This window comes from Passer domesticus, chromosome Z (assembly GCF_036417665.1).
Source record: "Passer domesticus isolate bPasDom1 chromosome Z, bPasDom1.hap1, whole genome shotgun sequence".
NCBI classification, from domain to species: Eukaryota; Metazoa; Chordata; class Aves; order Passeriformes; family Passeridae; genus Passer; species Passer domesticus.
This window is the reverse complement of record NC_087512.1, coordinates 4,120,021-4,133,102: the sequence shown is the minus strand read 5'-3', so window position 1 is coordinate 4,133,102 and position 13,082 is coordinate 4,120,021. Positions and strand designations below refer to the sequence as shown.

The 13,082-nt window shown below is 36.9% G+C and overlaps 1 protein-coding gene across 2 annotated transcripts; it reads right to left on the bottom strand.

Moving 5' to 3' along the window:
* Positions 1 to 478: 478 nt before the first annotated feature.
* Positions 479 to 12,748, bottom strand: SYT4 (synaptotagmin 4). Of its 2 annotated transcripts, XM_064403734.1 has the most exons (5): positions 12,338 to 12,748; positions 12,214 to 12,295; positions 8,697 to 9,511; positions 6,982 to 7,102; positions 479 to 3,966 (listed from the first exon to the last, which is right to left on the bottom strand). In XM_064403734.1, the coding sequence occupies exons 2-5, from the start codon at positions 12,245 to 12,247 to the stop codon at positions 3,659 to 3,661; spliced, it is 1,278 nt and encodes a 425-aa protein (XP_064259804.1). In that variant the 5' UTR covers positions 12,248 to 12,295; positions 12,338 to 12,748; the 3' UTR covers positions 479 to 3,658. The 2 variants fall into 2 exon arrangements, with proteins under 2 accessions (XP_064259804.1, XP_064259805.1); XM_064403735.1 differs by having other exon boundaries at positions 8,703 to 9,511; positions 12,214 to 12,748.
* Positions 12,749 to 13,082: the final 334 nt, after the last annotated feature.

Genomic DNA, 13,082 nt, shown 5'->3' with positions numbered 1-13,082 from the left:
AATGAATGTTCTCACTACCTCAACTTCCAAACTCACCTGACAAGCCGGAGCCTGACACGACTTCATTGTCTACAAGGAAGTAGTACCGGATGATTGTCCAGGGTGAAAACAACTAGAATGACAGCAGGATAATTTGACTTTAATATTTCTCCTTCTACCTAATATATTACAATTCATTCTTGCTTGCATCTATATATCTGCCCCTATAAGATTCGTATCTTCTGTCATGGGCCGTGTTTCTGGCTCTAGCCTGAGTGCAGAGTATAATTCAGGACTTATATTCAGCAAGTATCTGGGAATAAAGTACATGTGATGTTGCTGGGTAGTATTTGTCAGAACAAATCTAATCTACGTCTTTGAGAAGAAGAAGACATTGCAAGTAAAATGCTTTCTGATAGAAAGATGAGAGTAGACCATGAACACAAACAATAGCAGAAATCTTTGGGGGTAAAAAAGATACATATGTGGGATAATAGGTGGGATGGGATGAACAAAAGCAGCAGTTTATTCTTGTCTTACACACATGGCACAACATACAGAACCAGCACAAATAACTTACAAAGTCTCATACACCATGCTTTCTCTTGAATAGCTTCTATTAAGTTACAACACCATAACGAATCAGGTATTTAGTTACGACAGATCTCCAGACATGGATAGTCTCCCATTCAAGGGGTTATTATTTTTGTAAGCTACTTAGACAAACATTTTTTTTTTTTACATGTTTAATACAGTACAGTATCCTTAACAGAGTTCAAGATATTCACAATGAGAATTGAACACTTTATAAAACAGCAGAATTTCTCACCTCAGTACAGGCCTACATTCGCTCTCCTGCCTCTTTCTGGTTTAAAATGTGTTACAAGTCGTCTTTACTCAACTTTTCAAACTGAGAATTGCTTTAAATGAAAAAAAAAATCTATTTACAAGGTTTCTTTAGATTTAATAAAAATGTGTTTGCATCCCTTTCCAATTCCAACTCCCCTACCCCCAACAAAAATTGCCATTTAGCTGGTAGAAATATTGACCTTTAAGCTGCTATAAAAACTAAAAAAAATAAAAAAACAAAATTTAAAAAAAAAAAAATTGGTGACGACTTGTTGGATGCAAAATGAAAGATGATCATCACAGCCCAGCATCAATTCAAAAAGATGAATTGTTATCCCCTAATGTCATATATTGTGTTCATTGGAGACAGATGATGCCTGTCATCTGATTTTTAAAGATAAGGAACTACTTATGGGCCAGCGTACAAAACCTCCATCTTTTTTATTTCCAAGATGCCCAACTCTCTTGGATGCAATCATTTCCAGATCAGTTCTTTCCTTTTCAGAAATTGTTACAACTGATTGTGTCATACTGACCTAAACTCTCCCAGTCTCCATTGGATAAAACCATCTCACCTCATATCCATGGTCCCAGTGACATTTCTGGGTTGACTCAGGAGATTTTTGCTCTGTGATTGCACTTCAAACCCCACTCAAACCAGTGGGCATCTTTCATTTGGTGGCTTTGGATTAGCTCTGCTTGAATGCGGCTGGTAAACTCTAGCCCTTAAGCAGTTAATCAGCTTTCTAAAGAAATAATCAAAAAAGATTCCTCTCCTTTATACATACAATACGCAATATTTTTACATTTAGCATTATCATAAAAAGCATGTTTATGTTATTTTGAAAATGTATTTTTACAGAAATCTATAAACACTGTTGTATCAAACACATTCTCAAAAACTGGAGAAAATACTGACACAAAACCTGGAAGAGCCTCAATGGAATTCTTCCAGTACTATTTGTCTACTTGCATATTTCATATTTCAGTGTCCTTTCCTGCAAACATAATTTGGCCATATGAGAACAGGTAAAGTAGACAACAAATCCCCAACAGTTTTAAGTAGGACCTAGGTCTGTTGTTTAATGAAAGTAGATTGACATTCAATGTATGTTTGGTTTGTTCTAACCTGGCATGCCCATTTTGCTACCTTTACTCATAATGAGCAGTGCCTTATTCCCAAGTAGTCTTGTTTGCTTCAATGGGATTACACGTGACAAATGACGTATGCAAAAATACTGAAAATGGTTTTCCATTTTTAATCCTTCTTATGTCAACAACGAACATCACTATCTTCTTCTTTATATATATTTTACTTGAAAATGAAGTAGGACTAATACTTGCAAACAATTCTGTATCAGAAGTTAGTGCACAAACTTTAGGAAATAATCTGCTTATAGTTGTGCTATAGTTCTGACAGCTTAAAAACCTATCTGGTGTGACCAAGACTAAATTTCACAGGTCTAAATGTGTAAATTTGTACACTTATTATTGTTACACTAGATATTTCCTCAGCCTGACACAATTTAATTTTAAATAGACATGTGTCACACTGACATGAAATCAGGATGTTTTTTCCCTTACCACCACCATTTTCAGTACAGTCAGTAATGTACATTAATTCATATAACCAAAGTACTTTCAAAGTACCTTGTCTATAGAATATTGAAGAAATTATAAAGTGAATTTGTTTTCCTCTCCTGCAAAATTTAAAAAATGTACTGAAGTTTGTATATTGGTACTGACTGTAATAGCTTCTGTTACAGTCCAGGAGGTTAAATACAGAAAGTTAAACAGCAGAATAAGGTTTTCTTCTTTGTCTAACTATTTGTTTATTCTTTAATGAAACAAAAAAAAAATCATATTTTTTTTAGTACTAGTGAAACATTAAAATATAATTGGTGAAAAGTAATTGATTGTAATATCTTGTATGTTACTTCATCTCAACAGAATTTGTTTTGTATGGCTTGAAATGTTTAAAGTGTAATCCTACCTAGAGGAAAAAAATGCAAGCCATATCTAACCCCAAATTCTAGCTATACTGTAACATGTACAGTCACCCGTAAAGGAGCCCTTTTAACAAAAAAAGTACGCTAACTTATCATTAGGTTGAAGTATGTATCTATTTTGGTCACTGTAATAAAGCAAGCTAGATATATAAACTTACTAAAAAAGTCCAAGTGTAATTAATTATATAATATTTTGACACTTAAAAAAAACAGTTTTACACAATGTGATATGTAAAGCAAAATACCAAGAACATGTTAATTCTTTGGGATGATCAAAGTATAAGTAAGCAAAACTTAGAAAAAATGATTAAATTTTTATAAAAGAAGGTTTTTGATGGAGGGGCAGAAGGAACTTCCCCCCCTACTCACCCTCAATCCCCATGGCTTTTATAGATCCATCCCCTTCCCTAATAAGCCACAGGTGGGGTTTTTTTGGATATATTGTAGTAAGGTTATCTTCTTCTATATATGAATCACTAATAAGTGACTCTTTCAAAACATAGTTTGTTCTTCTTGAGGTTTACAGTGCTTCAGAATTTACAGGCCACTTAAACTGTAGAAGAATATTAATCTGAACTAATTATGTTAAAGTTTAATGAAATAGAAATTTCATTTTTTACTGTGAAAATTAAGCTACCTTCTGTTCTGATAATTCAATTCAAGTTTATTTCAAACTCCCCACCCCCCTTGAAAAGAAAAAATCAAAAAAGAAAAAGTTTTGTTGTTAAAAGCTTGTAATTGTACATAGCAAAGAAAAAAAACCTGCTCCTTGCCTATGGAAATATATATAGTTTTTTAAGATCCATCCCCTCTCTAACCTGCTAACCATCACATAACATATGCCATTTGGCAATTTGTCTCCTAGGATATTCACAAATTTCTTTCCAATGCTCTCCACCTGTTCCTTCTGCTGAAGATCCCAAGGTCAACCGGCCAATGACCTCATTCCTTGACCCCCTATCTGAATCTAAAACCAGAAATTCAATGCTGATATCATCAAGGCCCTCACAAGGAATGTCAAAAACAAACAATTCATTGAACACTGCATTGGGAGTGCACTTCTTCACATGGGTCTTCTTTTTAGAAATTCTCTTCTTGGCATGGTACAGGTTCACTTTGACATAAGGGTCTGCAATGAAAAAAAAGAGCACAGATCAGATATTGACCAGTGTTTAGAAATTCCTTGATGTAATTTATGGTAAATTACACAATTATTCAACTACATCACATGTAGTTGTATCAAGATGTAGATGTATAACTACATCACGATGAGTAGTTGTATGAAGTTATTAAAATTGATTCCTCTCATCTAGTTTTTTTTTCTTTACATCTGAATTGACCCCTCTAGTATCCCTTTGTCCCCAAAATTGTGTTCAAGGCAGGCAGTGAAGTTTAGACTGCAACCAAATACAGGTGTTTCTGTACACAGGTGTTTCATGAGATAAATCCTGTTCTGCAGTCCATGAAACCTCTATCACATTCAAAGATGGTCTGGAAGTGCACAAAATTCGAAAGGTCTCTGAAAAATATATAACATTACACATCTATCTGTGACAGAAATTTGCTTTTCACACATTCTACTGGAGTATAATCATCAGCACTAATCAAACCCATGAAAAGAAAATTTTCAGAAAGGAGTGAATAAATTTGGGCTGAGAGAATGAATATGATATTTCTGCTGGGGTCTTATAGAAGTCAATTCATCTGACTAAATTGAGGCTACCAATTGAACAAATCTGACACTAAACTTTAAATGTAAGAGTATGTTTGCTGTTGAAATGTGTATTTTACACCTGTGCTGTACTACTGTTGAATATGGGAAGGGAAAATGTCCATATTTTTAGCTGCCAAAAAACGTTGAGTGTTTGTATTCATCACAATTATTTAATTTTTGTGAGGTTCCCTTGCCATTGTCTTCAATAATGGCCATATTTATTCTTTCAGAGGAGACATTTTAAGAGTCAACCCTTTCAATTATCTTGGCATTTATTCAGTGAAATTGTGGGCCTGTTTCCAGGTTCTCATGGTGCAGTGATGTAGTACAAAATTTTCTCTACTGAACCCAGTCAAACATGATAGTTTATGTAAACAATTAACCAAGTTAATCATCAAGAACTCCTGAATAAATTTTTAAAAGAAGTAACACTAAAACTGAACAGAATGTATACATTTTATGCCACAGTTATCAGACAGAAAGAGTTGGATGAGTACAAGTTATGTTTTTTCTTGAACTTACAGTAATCTACCATAGGTGGGGTGTGATGGGGGTACCTCTTCTCTTTCATATTCTATTACCATAATGAGCATTTCAAAAGCAGGGCTTAATAAGAACAGTCCCTGGGTTTGAAATTATTGTATGCCATACAAGAACTAGAAATATCAAAAAACAATGTCAATCAGTGGATTCACACTGGTTTCCATTTCTTTTTAGAGGAAGTTTTCTGTTACCTTTGACCAGCTACAAGATAAGACTAGAGAGTTCCACTAGATTTTATTAGGCTAGCAAAGGTCACTCAGCACCAGAGACCATGGAAATTAAGGAGATTGTGAAAATTGATGAGTTTCTGAGTATAAAAATTTCTCTCTTCTCAAAGAGGTTGAATTGTGGAATTATTTTATCCCATAGAAACAGTGGATTCACCCTCCTCCTTTTCTAAGATTAATGCTGGGATGATGAGAAAGTCACAGAGGAAATTTGGAGTGTCCTGAGTGCAGTATGCTACTGACATCCAAATATCTGTTACACCCAGCCTTACTGACGAACAGAAAGTAATGGAAAACAGTTTAAATGGAGTAAGAGTCCAGGTGCAACATGACTGCCTGCAGAAATATTTCATTCCCATTATAGTCAGCAAGGCTCTCCCAGGGATGGAAGAAATGCAAACAAATTTATAGGTTTTCTTGTAAGAGCTGCAGTAAAATATGGGTGTTCCTTAGGGTCCAAGTGGATGCTGTGACTAGAAGGGCTTTTTTACCAAGTTATTTTCCCATCTGGGTAAACATCAAGCAGGTGTGTTGAGATCAGCTGATTGTCATGCTGTCTCCATGAAGCCACCACTATCTCCTGTGACTTTTGGGTTGATTTTTAAAAATACATATCCTCTCTTTCAGTCAAGTAAATTGTTGGGCTCAGTATACATCTTTTCTCCTTCTGATATGTGAACAAAATTTAGATCAAAAGGAAGATTTAAATGGAACTTGATGAGGGTTACCTATAGGTTTGTTGCATTGGATTAAGGATAGGCTAACTTTCCAGTTGAATTCAGTATGAAACATAGAAAAGCTGTATTATTGGCTGCAGTGATAATTATTCAATGTTTCCCAAAACTACTTCCTCCTCTTCTTCTTTCATAATATTGAGTGAAATGAAAGACTGTAAGTTCTATAAAGAAGCAGCAGCAGATGTGGTATTACAGCCCTTTTTTTTTGTACTGTTGTTTTTGTGTGGCAGTCTTATATACAGGACATTAAATTTTATATTCTTGTTATGTTATATAGCCTTAATGTGTCTTCCAAGTGCAATTCTAGAATTAGCTTCAGAGGAAGTTCCACTGAATGAGAAATGGCAGCAGACAAGGAGAAGAGAGGATAAAAACTGCTCCCTCTTAGTGCACCCCAAGTTTGGCTCACAATGAAGCACACGTGTCATGTTGCAGCATCCTCCCAGCACTGGCACAGCTCACCTTTTCACCTTGCCAAAAAAATATTAGTGCTCAGTGGCCAAATTCAACGCAGAGGTAAGAAGCTGTTTTTCTTCTGAGATAAATTATGTGATGATCTCACTCAATACTGATCTTCTACAAATAAACTCATTTTTTGTCATAAATAAAAGCTTTTGGTATCTGCAAACAACATCCCACGCTTATGGCAGATGGGTTCTGTTCAAGACAATCATAAAACTCATTGGTTTCCACTGCTAACAGATGTCACCTTTTTTTGATGTGATTGAAGAACAAATTTGTAAAATACATACCCTGGAAATAAAGCATTGACCTAGATATGAATGAAATGAATAGGCTGTAAATAACAGAAACACCATTTCTGTATGTAAGGAATATTTTTAGTCTTTCAAATGTTGCATTTCAGCTGTCTTTTGTCATTCTGTTTTATATTCTTAGGGCATATTCATTATTAAAACCATTACCTGATAATCCTGACACATCAGATTTAGGTAGATGCCTGGCTTTTAGAACAACGACAGTGAGTGTGTTTGTTGTAGATTGATAACAGAGAGAGACCAGTAATTCTCCACGACCAGATGATTTCTGAGAACATTAAAGGAAAAACAGGAAAAAAAAAAGAAATAAAACTGTTTACAAGCATTTATATTGACCAAGTTTTAAACCAAAGTTAAAAAGGTTTATGAAATGTCACAGAAGTGTATGCTCGGAAGCTGTCTAAAAGGACATACCATATATAGCTATTCTGATTTACATAGTGATTATAATTTCCCTCTATGTTAGTTATATAACTTTTCCTATGATTGGTTATCAGACTGAATAAAATTAAAAAATAAATGCACAATATAAGCTCACATGACATCACTATCTCTGGAAAGTAGAAATGAAATCCTGAGGGAAAAAAAATCTCAGCTAAAAAAAGAAAATTATCCTAAGCAAACAAAATTCCATGAAGATACAATGGAGAGAAAAAAATCTAGTTCAAGTAAAGAAAAAATATTTGGTAAGGTATTTTAAACAGGAAGAATTCAAACTGTCAGTGAAATCTTATCACTTGACACTCTCTAAAGCAGTATAATATACATGAAATAAAGATGAGATAAAAGATTTTCTCAATAATTATTTGATTTGAATTTGCAGTAGTAGTTTATTTCAAATGGAGAAGGAAGGCAAGGGAGACAGGAGAAGTTAGTACCTTATATACCAGAAAATCCAATAGGTTATTAAAAAAACCATCAATGACATACTTATATTTGTTGTCATATAGTGATAGAATTGCAAAATAACAGTATTAGCTATAGGTATGTTGCCTAGTAGACATTTGTTTTATTTGCCAGTATGCTTGGCACTTGAAACCAATCATGTTGAATGTCAATACACATTCCACTTCCTAAGCAGAGATATAAGAGTGTATGTGCGATGCCTGTGCATTTCTGTGGTTCAGGTGGGGTGGTTGTAAATGGCCCTTTCATTGTGAAATATTTAATGCTGTGTTGTCTCTGAACTGAGACAACACAGCATTAAATATTTTTGTCCCAATAAAGTCAGGAAGTCTTCTTGGTAACTCCACAAAGTCTATGGCTTCACCCTTACTACCTCTAGTAAAGCTGCGGCCTCTCTCAATTCATGAGAGACAAGGTGGTGACAGCACCAACATGCAAGAACATGCCACAACATCAACAATATTGTCTCTAGCAGATCCCACTTCCTTCATTAAAGAGCACCTACATTCCTTAAGAATGTGCTACACAGCCTATGCAGTTGATATTTCCATTGACTTCAGTAAGATTTAAGAAAGGATGATGTCAAATATAAATGGGTGTGGAGGAGAAAGGGAATAATACATAAATATTTTTATTCTTTCATTTAAAAGCAAATCAACAGCGACTGAGACTGCTTGAGCTAACTGAAATTGGTCCACTCAAACCTGCTGGACCAGAGGAATAAGAAATTAGAGCTTAGGGCAGTAGTAATTTCTTTCAATATGCTTGTAGTGTTTTTTAGGTTTTTTTTAAATTGCATTTGTGTAATGACTTCCTCACACTGCCATTAGGAAAGCAGCTCAGGAATTGCATGGTGAGCTTTTTGGCTTTTCATTCCAAGATGGCAAGAGTATTACACAAGAATCATAGCTAACCCTATCACAACATTTTCAAACTTTGAATAAAAAAGATGTTACCCTAACATTTCTCTTGATGATCTCTCTGTCCATTAGCAGCCTTCCTTCTGAGAGTTCAATTCCAGCGAGGGGGATGAGGACTTCACCAATGACATCATCTCTGGAAAACCTGTCAAAGCTCAAAATCATGAAGTGAAGGGTTAAGTCTTGAATTTGACTGTAGGGAATCCCATAAAATGTGAAAGTCTCATCAAAAGCTGGATCTAAGGTTTTTCTCAGCACTCTGGTTTTCACCTTGTGCTTTTTTTCAGGCAGGATTGTCATTTTGATGTAGGGATCAGAAGTCATTGACTGTTCATCCATTGCTGGCAGCCCACGAGCTTCTTTGATGTTCACTACAAATGCCTTTTTCTCAAAGTTGTACTCTAAGGAGAAAAAGAGAGTTCCTAGCTTGTCTTGTTTATCTTCAGATGACAGAGAAGTGATGGATTTTAAGCTATCAGGGGATACCGAATCTTTCTTCCTTTCTGCAAAGTGCTTAGGAGATGAATTTTCAGGATCTGGAGAGCCCTGCATTTTTGTGTTTGTTTTGGGGAAATTGCCATTTAGATCTCTCTTCTCCAGGTCAAGATGGAGAGAGTCCTTTGGCATTGCTGATTTGTTCTTTGCTTCACTTTTATCATCTGCTCCAAACTTCTTCTTGCTGTTGAGATTCTCAGGGTAAATATCAACCCCCTTCAGAACATGGACAAACTTGTATGGAGGGGTCTTATTGGACTTGGAAGATTTGCGTTGGCAGCAGATCCAAGCAAAGAGGGAGACAGAGAAGACAAGGCCAAATGCACTAAAGATCCCAACCACTGTAGGAATTTCATCTGCAAATTAAATAAATAGCAACAAGCACATAAGCAGCAGTACCTTGAATTCTGCATGATATTTAATAAAGCAATAATTTAGTAAAACAAACCGGTACAAGATGGTAATATCAGCAGGATTGACAGACTGGAAGCGCTCTGCATTGTACACATTGCTCGCCACCTGCAGGCACCAGTGTGCAGTCCCACTCCAAGGCATGCTTGTTATGCTAGTATTTTTCCATACACAGAGAGTTAGGGAGGAAAATACTATTCCCATCATAATAATAATCACTGTTAATAATTTCTCTACTGTCTCAACCCTCTGTGTGTAGTTTCTGAGCTTATATGTCTGTGAATAATACCAGGTCTCAGCTGTTTTCAGATTTGAGTTTATGGAGGTTTGTTGGCTAGCTAAAACACACTCTGAAATATATATTACTTATAGATACATCATCTGCTTTCCATAGTGTTTCCTGGAATACTTTGTGCAGTCAATTAGCTATTTTTATGGTCTGTTCGCAAAATTGCCTGTAGGTATCTCTTGAAAGAATTAAGTTTAATTGGAGGTTATAGCACTCAACAGTTTCACTGGGATTTTCAATACTTTACAGGAGGAAGTCTATCAAGAAAATTTCAAATAATTATATAGCAAGTGTCTTTTCCAGATGGACGTGATATTAGCTAGAACATGTGAGTTCAAAGCTGAAAGATTCATGTTAAGTTTATCAATGATAACCACTAAGATTTACATTTAAGACACGGAAGCAAAGCTTATGAGGAGTTTACAGAAATGGTCAGTACTTCTTAGGAGTACATGAGAAAAAACATTATAACATAATGCTCTACAGTTTAACATGAATTCTATACTTACACTGAATAAAGAGAAATCTGGGCAAGTGCTACAACCTTCTTTAGCAAGTGGATATATTATTTACATAAGGAGTATCATTAGCCCTTCAAAGCATGCATCAAAGGGTAAATGAGCACAACTAATTAGAAATCCAATTTTGCCCATAAGTAACATTACTAAGTGAGTTTAAACCTCCCACAATATAACAATCAGTGCTTAACCTTTATTCCCTGCAACAGTGGACATACAATGGAATATTAATGTCGTGACATTGTTTATGCATAAAGGCAATTATGTAACAGTTCTTTTTCTCTCTGGTCATTCTGGATGAGTAAAGAAGAACTATCCCCCTGTATTACTAAATCAGCTTCATGTGGTCAAAAGCTGAGCAGATAAATGTGTTGCCAATACACCTTTGCTTTTTAGTGTGATGATTCAGAAAAAAAATCCACAACAATACTATCAGACCAAAGTAGGACATAATGTTCCAGCTCAGAAAAGATCAGGCCTGGCTATTAATTTTTTTATGACAGCTTTCCTAACACCTATAAGCTGTACTAGTCTATATACTTAATTACAGGAACTTAATGAAATTACTGGCAACCATATACATAACCAAAAAGTATTTTTCCTAACTTAAGCACATGGTGTTAAGTTTCAAGAATTCTCTGGGCTGCAGAAATTTAAATATATACATGGTATAAAATAGAGAGCTAAAAGTAATTGAAAAATAATCAGAATACTTTAATATCTTTTAGGAATGGTTTGTATATTTACAATACTTTCTCATGTGATAATAGACTTTTCATAGTAATGGATATTATGTTCTACTTTAATTCTACAACTACTGAAAGTAGTGGTAGAATAAATGTGATATTTAAAATATTAATTAACTTTCTTAAATAAGTAATTAGACAAGCATGATGTCACAAATGTGGTTAGAAACCTCAAGTGGGTGGAATAGGAAAGAAGATGAAATGGTAACTAAAATGGTTTTATATTTACAACTAATTGTGTCACAAAATTAATTTCTTGCTTTTGTCCTAATCAATTGGTTAACATTCAAGGCAGTGCATTAATTGAAAAAAATCCCCCACTGATTCTCGGAGAAGTTGTTATTCCAGTTATGTGATATAAATCTGGAGTCTCTTCACTAAGTCAGTGGAATGATCCTTGAATCAAACCACTGCTAAAGCAAACCCAATGTAGGTTAGAGTCAATATTTGTAAAGCAGAGATGGGAAATGTTCCTTCTTATTGCTTTTCTCACTAAAACAACCTATGTATGCATTTTATAAGTGCGCATACATGACTGCTTCTGAAACTTCTGGTACCTCACTACATCCAGGACATAGAAATGACAAAACTGAAAAGTTCATTATCATCTTTGTTATTCTCATTGAAACCGGGTTGGTTAAGATGCAGCTGTTCAGCTAAAAACACTGAAATCCTGTATTTTCATCTTCCTATCAATGTTCCTTTCACTTTAACTAATGATTGACCTACAATAAGAATAAAGGGAATGACAGTTATTTGAATGACTTGAACAAAGATTTTCTCTGTGCCATTTACATCGTATAACTCTTGATGCACATTACTTTAACAGTGACACAGAAAACAGCACCAAACCTCTCTCATCCAAAACCGCACCTACAAAAATCTCTTTATCTCTTCCGGTACTTTACCAGGGAGGACGAACGGGGAGGGAAGAGAGATTAGGGAAAGAAAACAAATCCACACAACTTCTGAGACCTGAAGAGAACTGGGGGGGAAACCAGGTCCCTCCCAACAAGCTGCTGGGAGGCACCGGGAGGCTCCCGGGAAGGGGAGCATCGCCCGGCCTCGGGTGCGGGGAGCCGGGACGCGCTTACCGAACTGCTGGCGGCTGTCCGCTATCGGAGCCATGATGGTGGCGAGCGCTGTCCGCGGTGCTGGGGCCGCTGTCCGCGGTGCTGGGGCCGCTGTCCGCGGTGCTGGAGCCGCTGTCCGCGGTGCCGGGGCCGCTGTCCGCGGTGCTGGAGCCGCTGTCCGGGATGCGGGAGCCGCCTCCCCGGATGCCAAGCGACCCGCCCGGGGCACTGAGCTCACTGCCCTGCTGTCCCCTGGCTCTCACGGCGCCCGGGTAGCCAGCGTCTTTGCCAGCGCAGTTAAAAAAAGAAAAAAAAAATTGCAAAGAGAGGAAAAAAAGAAACAACAACAAAAACCACCCAAAACCCGGAGACACAGGCAGTGGGGACAGTGGAGGAGGAGGCTGCGACGGGACTGGAGGAGAGGGGGGAGGGGAACCTTCGGTCCTCCCCTTTGCACACTGATTTGCAACCCCCTTCCTGTTTTGGCTCTTCTGAGTAGCTCCGCTCTGAGACTGAGTACGTGGTTGAAACCCAAATTGACGCAATCCTGACGCTACAGGGCTGAAATCAGCACCTTTCCCGCCTCCCTCCCCCCCTCCCTAGCCACCACACCCTCCCTCCCTTCCTCTCTGTCTCTCTCTCTCTCCCTTCCTACACCCTCCTCCTCCCCCTCTCCTCGTCCCTGTCTTGGGATTGAACACGCACTCATCGATTATTTTAACTGCTTTGCTGCAGGTTATGAGCTCCCCCACACACCCCTCCACCGGACACAGACAGTGAAATGGCAATGTCTGTGATTCAGTGCACTCTCTGAAAGACATGGGTGTGCCTCTTTTGCCAGGGTAAGATCTATTCATTTGCTTAATTAACTATCAGCTGTGCATGTTACA